Source organism: Monodelphis domestica, chromosome 1, assembly GCF_027887165.1.
Source record: "Monodelphis domestica isolate mMonDom1 chromosome 1, mMonDom1.pri, whole genome shotgun sequence".
NCBI classification, from domain to species: Eukaryota; Metazoa; Chordata; class Mammalia; order Didelphimorphia; family Didelphidae; genus Monodelphis; species Monodelphis domestica.
Genome location: NC_077227.1, coordinates 395206347 through 395217689, shown reverse-complemented (window position 1 = coordinate 395217689; position 11343 = coordinate 395206347). Strand labels below are relative to the sequence as shown.

The window sequence follows — 11343 nt, the reverse complement described above, 5'->3', positions numbered from 1 at the left end:
CTTTTGTTTGTGTTCCCTGAATTAAATACTATTTAAATTTCACTATGTTCTGTAAAGGTCATATTTAGTGAGCAGTTAGGTGGACTTCCTAGTTATGTGACCTTGGGTCAAGTCACTTCACCTTTTAATCCTTACAGCTCTTTTCCTTGGAAGTTATACTTAGTATTGAATCTAATTCAGAAGATAAGAGTCTAAAAAAAGAGGTCATTTTTAGTATTTTTTTTACATTGACAATTTCTTTGCTCCTTCATAAATGGTCTATTTTTTAAAGTGTCATGGTACTAAGATATATGTACTTGCTCTCTAGTGATCCCATTCAGAATGTGCCATATATTTTTAGTTCTAAATTCCCCAGCACTTTGTTCAGTTCTATATTTTCTTTTTTGTTTATCTTTATGTCGGGTTTGTCCAGTTCTGGAAGAAGAAGATTAAAGTCTCCTACTATTATTGTGTTATTATTTGTGTCTTTTTGCAACTGAGTTATTTTTTCCTTTATTAATGTAGATGCTTTGCCAAGAATGGGGATGGGAATTGGGATAAGGATGCAATTGGGGATAAGGATAAGGTTAGAGATGAAGGAAGGCTGAAATATGGAGTCAGAAAACTTAGTTTTAAATTGCTACTTATGTGACTTTGGGTAAACTGATTAATCTCTCTGAGCTTTAGTTTTCTCTCTTAAAATATATGAGTTGCAAGAGATGACTTCTAAGATCCCTTCCAGCTCTAAATCTATGATCTGGGAGTCAATGATCTAGGACAGTATTGAGATGGAGGATAGAAGAATAGAGAGGAGAATGGCAAGTTGGGTTGAGACAAGTATAAGACAGGGTATGGGAGTGGAGATGGAGGATGAGGAAAAAGTTTATAGAGATGGATTTGGGAATAGGTTTGAGATTGGGATTTGGCCTAGAGATGAAGATAAAAATGGAGATCTGAAAGGGATAGGGAGGGGAATATGAATGGGATGGGAAATATGAATTTCCAGGGAGTAAGAAGAAGAGATTAAAGAAGAGTGGATACTGGACATAATTTGGAGGACTTGCTGGAGCAAAGGTATGGGGTACTAGGTGCCTCCAAAAGAGTCATGGTTAGCCTTTTCCATCCCCTCCTGTATACTTCCTTCTCCAACTCCAGGGCTCTACCTGGCTATGACAACCATTCAGATTCAGAGTCAACCTGAGACCCAGCCTCACCTGAGAAGGGACACCTATCTAAGTGCCCCGAATTTAAGGCTACAGGCCCCGCCCCCATACAACAAACCCCGCCCCCTCTCCTCTCTGCTCCCCATCCCCCATTCCCTCATCCAGGCCCCGCAGTCACTTCCGCCGCTGTGCTGCTGGGGTAGCTTAGGGTGAGGATGGCGGCGGAGAAGGAGGCAAGCCAGGAGAGCTCCCTGGGCGCGTACTCGCCTGTGGACTACATGAGCATCACGAGCTTCCCGCGGCTGCCTGAGGAAGAGCCGGCTCCTGCCGTCCCGCTGCGCTGCCGCAAGGACGAGGACGCGTTCTTGGGGGACCCAGACACAGGTGAGGGAGGGCCCCAAGAGCTTGGACTGACCACTACCCGCCGCAGCTGAACTGGACCGACTGCAGCATCGCGGGCCCAACTCTGCATCCCTTCCCTGGCTTCATCAATCCTCCTTCCATTCGCCCTCCCCTAACACTCTCCGTCCTGCTTCTCTGTGTTCCTTCCTCTCAGCTTTTTCATTCTCGCTGTTTCCATCCCCATCCTCAATCTGCCCTCCATCCCCTATCCGCATCCCCTCCCTGTCTCCCTCTGATTCAACCCTCCCCATCTCTCTTCCCCTCCTCCTCCCGATATCTCCTCCCATCCCCCTTCTACACTTCTATTATGGATCCAAGAGCCGGGAATCGCAACGTGGGGGTTGAAGGGGGGCGGAGAGAAGAAGTACATGTCTATCATCAGGGATAGGCTAAGTAAAGTGCCCATTATTATTCTCTTACCCCAGGACGGAGCAGAACCGAGGAAAGAGGGAAGGAACCAGTATTGTAGCTGGAGAAAAATAAGGTTAAGTGTGGGAAAAATTGACGCCAAGATGTGCGTTCGAGTGAGAGGTTGGGGGAACTTGGGGGGGGGGGCAGAATTGGAATAGGGTACCCTGAAGGCAAGGAGAAGTTGAATGAGTTTTTATAGGTCCCCATTCGCTTACTAGAAAACAGGGGGGTGTATTCAGTGACCTCTCAAGGTCCTTGGAGTGTTCTTTCCTCTTAGGATTCCTCAGCATTCCATAGCAGCCCAGCACCCCCTCCCCCAAACTGCGTCCTACCTTTTTTCAGCAGTTAATTATTTTGAACGAAATCAACATAATTGTCTGATAGGGTCATTCCAACTATCTAGTGTCTGCCCTGGGTTTCAGGAAGAAGCAGGTCCCTGAACTCTTCTGCTTTCCCTTCACAGAACTATAAGCCAGACAGGTTTGTTCTATTCCCACAAAACTTGGGAGGGTGTAGGACTGGAAAAGCACAGAGAAGACCTCAGGGAAGCTGGGCAGAGAGGAAGGGCACCCTTTGTACTGGTGTCCCTGTCTCTAGTTTCCTTTATCTTTTCTTATGGCTCAACTCTCTCTCCACACCCCCCCCCCCCCATTCCCATGACCCTTTAATCAAAAGCATCACTTCCTGTTGGCTGGGGCATCCTTCCAATATAGGTTTTCCCTTTGGGGCACTCTTTTGGCACCTCTGAGCACCCATAATGTTTTTCCCATTCTCAGTGGGTCCTCTTGCTCCCTTATTCCTTTAGTCAGACTATCTCCACTATTGCTACTAGCCCTAGACCTTTGTGTCCCTTGTTCTCTTGTCTATTCTGTCCTAGCTTCCCCAATTTTAGCCCTTTAAACACAAACTACTGCATCTCAATCCCTTCAGTCTTAACCTCTTAGTTCAAGTTCTCTCTGTTTCAGTCTTCTAAGTTTCAGCCTCCCAGTCTTCAGTGCCCTTCATCCTAAGGCCTTGACGTGTCCCTGCATCTCTAGCCTGGTCTGCCTCAAACTTCCCAGTGCTGGCTCAAGCATCAACTTTACCATCTCAGCTGCCTTTGCCTCATCCTCCCCAACCCAAGCTTTTTTGTCTCAGTCACCAGGTCTGGCTCACTGTGTCAGTGGTTGCCCAACTCCTTTTATCTAAGTCTTTCTGACCCAGGCTTCTCTGAGCTTCTCCACTATCAGTCCTTCAGTGCCCAGTTTTTTATATCCTCATCCACAATACTTCTGGTCCTCAGGGTCTGAGTCTCCAGCCTCTTGTATTTGCATCTCTGTCTTTTGGGTCAACATCCCTAGTCTTCTCTGTTCCTGCCCTTATTCCTTTCCCAGGTCCAAAAATTCTTCCAAATCTGTATTTATCCCCCTATCAGAGGACCTCTCCTAGACAGTAGCTCTCAATCTAGCCCTTTCCCAGCAAAGATATTAGTGTTACTGTCAGAACCACATTTCAAACCACCCTACCTCTTATGGCTTGTAGGAAGAGAGGCCAGAGTGCTGGCTAGGAGGTTGGACATCAGTACCTGAGTCCCCAGACTCAAACTCTCTTCCCAGGAGTCTTATCTACTGACAGTGTAGGCTTATTGGAGGAACTTCAAGTGAAAATATAGTCCCTGTAAGTTATAAGGTAAGTTAAAAAGGTTGCATGTTCAGTGTGATATTGTGGCCTAAAAAGATAGTGATTTTTAATCTGCATTAAGAGAGGCCTAGGGAGGTGGTAATTCCACTATCTCCTACCCTAGTCAGACCACATTTATAGGATTGGGCTCTAGGTGCTGTATTTTAAGGGCATTAAAAAACTAGAGAGCATCTGTCTACAGGAGGCTAGCCAGAATGAGTAAAAGACCTCAATACTAGGCCATATAAAGATATGTTCAAGGCACTGGGTGGGAAGATGGGTGAGTGGGAGAAGAGATATGATAAATGTCTTCAAGAATTTGAAGGACTATTATGTGGAAGTGGGGTTAGACCTGGTCTTCTTACCCTCAGAAGAGCAAAAAACAGTTGACAATACCAGAGAAGCAAATTTAGGTTTTGATGTAAAAGAAAAACATCCTAAGGATTAGAACTGTTAAAAAATGAATGGGTTACCTTGGGAGCATTTGTTGGTGATGATATAGAGAGAATTCTTTTTTGGACTAGATGGCCTCTAAGATCTCCTCTAAATCTGAGAATCTCTAATTCTATGAATGAGGGAAGAAGTTTTTCAGAGCCATGTGGATGGTCCTATAATATAGAACGAAAAATTCAGCACCAAGCTCTGACCTTCCTTATCTTAAATATTGAGAAGCTGATTCCTTCCAAGATGATTGTGTTTCTTTAAACAGGATGATCCCCCTTGGCTCCCAGGAGCTTCAGGATGGATATTGTAATATTGAAAAAATTAATATTATACCAAATATGATATGTTAAATGTAATATTTGGAAATTTGTAAATATAATATTAGTTTTATAAAGTTCTTAAGTCACCAGGATGATAGCCTCTTTTAACAATATAATTTTAATCTAAATATAGTCTTAAGAAAGAAATAAAGAGGGAAGGAAACAGAAAAAAATATTTCCTCACCTACCACCCTAATCTTACCAGCCCATGTGAGTGTCTTCTGCCCTAGCCACCAATGCTGAATCACAGACAAGCCCCCAGCCAAATATATCCAGAGAAAAAGCCCAACCTCCTCTCTGGTCTCATTTTTATAGTCGTCCTTTTCCAAGTCACATCCTTTCCCTCTGCACTGGTCTATCACCAATCAAAGTCTCTCTGACCTGGACCTGTAACCCCTATTTCTGAGTCACTAATGGGCTGGTTTAGACAAGCAGAAAGTTCACAATCCTGGGAGGAAGGGGTTCCCAAGTATCAGTGCATATATTTTGCATGATGTCCAACAGGTCTAAACCATCTTGGCCAGGAATTAGTGAGGCATGGCTGATGTGATGTGAGAAACTCTAAATTGGTTCTCAACCCTGGGTGTTGGGGAATTTTCTCCGGGATTTTGGGTGTGACTATGACCCAGAATCTGTCCCTTCTGCAGGGTCAGGGAAGATATGGTCCCTATCTTTGGGTGTTTCCCCTCTGTCTGCGGGGGAGACATGGCCTTGGCCTTAAGGAATCCTCAGTCCAAGGGGAAAAAATAATCTTTGCCTTCGAGGTCTTCCAAAACAGAGAGTATCCTAGCTCCGAGGTGAAGAAAAAACTTGAACAGAACATGGTGTTCAGAACAGTTCTAGGGAAAACATCAAGGAGAACAAGGTTATAAAAGTATTCCAATGCAGGAACTGGGACTTCTGCAATCCTATAGAACTTTGTACCTAGCCTTATCCTCTTAACAGGTTACTAGTGAATATTTGAGTGAGTGAATGAGAGATTGAAAATCATGCCATTTACCTATTTATATCTTGAGTGGATGCAGTGATGGTGCCAGGTAGGTATCCTGATAGGGTGAGAAGGGGGAATCATTTTAAGCAGAGTTTTAAAGGCTATCAGAAATGAACTCTACCCTATCCTTACTGACCCAGGCATGAAAACACTGATATTATATACAATCGTAATTTTGAGGATGGCACACAATTTGAACAAGATCGAAAGAGATTCTTTTAAATAAACCTTAACTATTTTCAATAATTTTCAGGAAAACCTAGTTAGCCCCCAATATGATGTATATTTTATTAATTCACTCCATATATCCAGATTTGAAGGTCAAAACTCCTTGGGGCTGGGCCATGGCTCTGGTCTATTTAGTGGCACCAGGACAGTTTTGCACCAGAAGTCCTCTTTGAGGCAACTTCCATCAAGATGCTAATCTCTCAATAACAGTAAATACTTTTAGCTGACTGCTTGCTTCTTCTTCTTCTTTTTTTAATCTTACCTTCCTTCTTAGAATCCATACTAGATATTAGTTTCAAAGCAGAAGAGCAGAAGGACTAGACAAAAATTGGGGTTAAGTGATTTGTCCAGGGTCACACAAGAAGTGTCTGAGGTCAGATTTGAACCCAAGTCCCCCTAACTCCATGGCTCTATCCAGTGAGCTACTTTGCTGCCCTTGTGTGCTTACTTCTAAGGAAAAAATCCTCCCATTTTTCATGCTTTTTCTTCTCTACATAGTTCAGTGAGGAAATCCATACCGTTTACCCTGAGTAACTTTCACAATCCTTTTCCACACAGAAGGTAATCTGACAGCCCATCAGATCCTACCTCCATAACTTCTCTCTCCTCCTGTGATTTGTCATGGATTTATATACTCATCGCTTTACAAAGGAGGAAACTAAGATCCTGAGAGAAAGGACACAAGGACTGAGTGTCATGTCCAAACTTAGACTTTGGTCCAGAGTACTACACCATATACTTTTCCTCTGTGGTGTAGGAGTAAGAGATTTGGAGTAAGGACATCTGGGGTTCCACTTTGGCTCTGCTGTGGACTTCCTCTCTCTGAGAATCAATTTCCTCATATCTAAGATGGGAATAAAAATATGTGTAGCAGTTCTCTATTGGGGCATCTATGTGGTAGAGTGGGTAGAGTGTTGGCTCTGGAGTTGATAGGACCTGAGTTCAAATTTGATCTTTGGTACTTCCTAGCTATGTGATCCTGGGCAAGTCACTTAACCTTATTTGCCTCGGTTTCCTCCTCTATAAAATGACCTGGAGGAAGAAATGGTATACCACACCAAGAGAACCCTATTTGGGATGTCCATCAATTGGGGAATAGCTGAACAAATTGTGGTATATGATAGTGATAGAATACCATTGTGCTGTAAGGAATGATGAACAGGATGATTTCAGAAACAGCTGGAAAGACCTTCATGGACTAATACAGAGTGAAATAAGCAGAACCAGGAGAACATTGTACACAGTAAGCACAATACTATGGGATGATCACTGTGAAAGACTTAGCTACTCTCAGCAATACAATGATCCAGGACAATTCTGAGGTGCTTGATAACAAAGAATGATATCCAACTCCATAAAACTGTTGGAGTTCGAATGCAGATGAAAGTGTGTGATTTTTCAGTTGTTTATTTGGGTTTCTGTTGGGGATTTTGGTTTTTAAGATTACTCACAAAAATAACCAATATGGAAATATGTTTTGCACAATAATACATGTATAACCCAGATTGAATTAGCCTGTCAGTTCCAGGTGGGAGAAGGGAAGGGAAGGGAGGGAGAGAAGTTTGATCATATAACTTAGGAAAACTTGTATGGAATTAAAATAATAAATTTATTTATTAAGTTAATTAATTTAGAATATTTTCTCATGGTTACATGATTCATGTTCTTTCCCTCCCCTGCTAGAGCCAACAAGCAATTCCACTGGGTTTCACATGTGTCATTGTTCAAAACCTATTTCCATATTATTAGTATTTGCACTAGGGTGCTTATTTAAAGTCAACATCTCAATTGGGGAATGGCTGAACAAGTTGTGGTATATGTTGGTGATGGAATACTATTGTGCTCAAAGGAATAATGAACTGGAGGAATTCCATGGGTACTGGAATGACCTCCAGGAATTGATGCAGAGTGAAAGGAGCAGAACTAGGAGAATATTGTACACAGAGACTGATATCCTGTGGTATAATTGATTGTAATGGACTTCTTCATTAGTGGCAATGCAGTGACCCAGAACAACCTGGAGGGACCTATGAGAAAGAGCACTATCCACATTCAGAGGAAACACTGTGGGAGCAGAAACACAGAACAAAAACAACTGCTTGATCACATGGGTTGAGGGGATATGATTGGGGATGTAGACTAAATGAACATCCTAATGCAAACACCAACAACATGGAAATAGGTTCTGATCAAGGATGCATGTAATACCCAATGAAATTGTGCATTGGCTACAGGAAGGGTGGGGAGAGGGGAGAGAGGGAAAGAATATGATTCTTGTAACCAAGGAATAATGTTCTAAATTGACTGAATTAATTAATTTTGAAATTAAATTAATTTTGAAAAATAAAATAAGGAAATAAAAAAATAAAAATTTAAAAAGAATAAATTAGAATCAAAAAGTAGTTTATGTACTTATGCTCTGAAAAGGTCTTTAATATATTTAAATTCATGTCTGAAATTATTTAAAGTGAGTTTTAACAAGAATAAACTAATTTTTTTCCATGAAAAACTTAAAAAAAATAAAGTCAATATCCCCAATCATATCCTCATCAAACCATGTGATCGATCATATGCTTTTCTTCTGTGTTTCTACTCCCACAGTTCTTTCTCTGGATATGGATAGCATTCTTTCTCACAAGTCCCTCTGGATTGTCCTGGTTCTTTGCATTGCTGCTGGTAGAAAAGACCATTACATTTGATTGTGCCACAGTATATCCATCTCTGTGTACAATATTCTCCTGGTTCTGTTCCTTTCGCTCTGCATCAATTCCTGGAGGTCTTTCCAGTTCTCATGGAATTCCTCCAGTTCATTATTCCTTTCAGCACAATAGTTTTCCATCACTAACAGATACCATAATTTGTTCAGCCATTCCCCAATCGATGGACACCCCTCCCCCCCATTTTCCAATTTTTCTCCACCACAAAGAGTGCAGCTATAAATATTTTTGTACAAATGTTTTTCCTTATTATCTCTTTGGGGTACAAACTCAGCAGTGCTATGGCTAGATCTAAGGGCAGACAGTCTTTTAAAGCTCTTTTGGTTGGATCAAATCACAATTCCACCAGCAATGCATTAATGTCCCAATTTTGCCACATCCCCTCCAACATTTATTTCTTTCCTTTGCTGTCATATTGGCCAATTTGCTAGCTGTGGGGTGGTACCTCAGAGTTGTTTTGATTTGCATTTCTCTAATTATGAGAGATTTAAAACACTTTTTCATGTGCTTATTGATAGTTTTGATTTCTTTATCTGAAAACTTCCTATTCATGTCCCTTGCCCATTTATGAATGGGAGAATGATTTATTTGATTTTTTGTACAATTGATTTAGCATCTTATAAATTTGAGAAATTAGACCTTTGTCAGAGGTTTTTATTATAAAAAATTTTAATTTGTTGTTTCCCTTCTAATTTTGATTGCATTGGTTTTGGGAATTTTTTTACATGTAATTAGTAAGAAAAAAGAAAACTTTTTGGGGTCATGAAGAATCTGACACAAATCATAAACTATAAGCTCAGGAAGTTCAAAGGCAATAATAGACTTAAAGCACCATATAATCAGCAAAGTGCTATCAAAATGTAAGTGATTATGATGTGTACATTTTTTTCTTCTTATAGAAAGCTTGGCAGAAGACCCATATGAGCTCCATATCCTAAGAGCATTCCAAGATGAAACAAATAGATGGAAAATGGGATAAATTTGTCCACATTTTTGTGCCAGTCTGTTTTCATCATCAGTGTCAGAGGAACAACTACATTTGTGCTCTAATGCTTCAGTACCTGAAGTATGATACGGAGAAACAGAAATGGCTGTTAGGAAGATGAATTTAGGAAGAGTAATCAGACCAGACCAGGCACTCATTAAGGAAAGCTGTACTGGAGGCAACAGAGCATCAAGGGATCCCTTAACCAGATATCCCAGGAAAACACTAAAAGAATGGACGAAATAATAATTTTGAACCATGTGTTATTAGCATATACCTGCAATCCCTTCTACTAGAGAAGCTGAAGTTGGGGGGATTGCTTAAGTGTCTGCACAAGATCTGATATCAATATGGTGAGCCACCAGGACTGTGGGGTCACCAGCAAGCCGACCCAGATTGGAAATAGAACAGTTCAGTGCTCTTCTATTGATCAGTAGTTGGATAAGGTCACTGTATTTCTAGTCTGGGTGAGATGAGACCTAGTCTCAAAAAAAAAAAATCATGTATTATAATAATAAAATTAGCTAAAATTTATATAGTACTTACTTACAGAGTGCCAGGCACTCTGCTAAGTAACCCTGAGAAGCAGATGCTATTATTGTTCTCATTTATAGATGAGGAAACTAATGAGACAAAGGTTAAGTGACTTGTCCAGGGTCACATAGCTAGTGTCTGATGATTCAAGTATGATAACACAAAAAAAGGTAATTTATTCCTTTATATAAACAATATATACATCTGCCTACTTTCTTATCTTTAAAAATTATGTGAATGATGTACGTACATATCAAAGATATCTTTGGTGTGAATAAAGGAAGGGAAAGCACATGCTTTTTCCAAAGGATTTTCTACAGCAGACTACATTTTTATAATTATACATTTGACTGAAAGATGAAGAAAATATAAGATATCTCTGTGTGATGCTGTTTTTGGTTACAAAGAAGCATTTGACTCATTAATATAACTTTAAAGTCTCTTTTCCAATAAGGAATCACTCTCACATATACTTTTTTCTTGTTTTGTTTTTTTTCATCTATTTCCAACCAATTCACTCTGTGCGAAGGAACTTATTGAGGAGACTTTGATCACAAGGATAGAATGGAAGCTCTGGTACTCCCTTTAGTTAGTAGGAAAAGCCCGCAATTGAAGTAAGGGATCATGAAGCAGGAGGCAGGCCTGGGCAAAGGAGAAAGGAGACAGTTGGCTCACTAGGTGAAATGTGTAAGCCTGTGGGTGGTTTGATAAACTGAGGCAAGAGACGATTTTGGCCTCAATTTCCATGTTGGTGCTGACTGGGGGGACCCACATGGCTGTTGTGGAACAGCAAGCTAAATGAAGAAGCTAGAAAAGTAATCTACCTCCACTCTCTCTCATCTTTCTTCCTTTCTCTTGTCTATCAATAAATCATAAAATTCATGGCTAGTCTCACAATTTTAGTCTAACAATTTCTCTCACCCCAATATGAGTTCTTCCTTCAGGGGAACTAGGTGACTCAGTGGATTGAGAGTTAGGCCTGGAGACAGAGGTCCTAGGTTCAAATCTGGCCTCTTGATACTTCTTAGCTATGCAACCTTGGGCAAGTCATTTAACCCTTAATGCCCATCTCTTCTGCCTTGGAACCAATACACAGTATTGATTCCAAGACAGAAGATGAGGGTTATTTTATTTTTTGGTAATTTATTTATTTACCAATTAACATGTAAGCACAAATTTCCACATAAATTTTCCAAAATATGATCCAAATTTTCTCCCTTTTGACCCTACTCCCGGAGCTGGTAAGCTGGTCTAGGTTATCATAGATTATCATACAAAACATATTTCTATATTGTTAATTTCTATAAGTGAATAATCATATAAAACCAAAACCCCAAATAAATAAAAAATTGTATGCTTTCATCTGCTTTCCAGTTCCAACAGTTTTTTCTCTGGAGGTAGATAGCATTCTTTGTCAAAAATCCTTCAGAATTATCCTGGATTATTGCTGAGAGTAGCTGAGTCTTATCTCATTCCACAATATTGCTGTTGCTGTGTACAATATTCTCTG

General features: G+C 40.5%; 1 protein-coding gene across 2 annotated transcripts in view; it reads left to right on the top strand.

Annotated features, from left to right (window-relative positions):
- Nucleotides 1-1286: 1286 nt before the first annotated feature.
- The window catches only part of GGT7 (gamma-glutamyltransferase 7), a 48705-nt gene continuing 38648 nt past the window's right edge, over nucleotides 1287-11343 (top strand). The window contains exon 1 of one of the 2 annotated variants that reach the window (XM_056822001.1): nucleotides 1287-1526. In XM_056822001.1, coding sequence (XP_056677979.1) covers nucleotides 1358-1526 — 169 coding nt within the window. In that variant the 5' untranslated portion in view covers nucleotides 1287-1357. The remainder of the gene's footprint in view (nucleotides 1527-11343) is intronic. The other variant, XM_056821997.1, reaches the window with a different exon arrangement.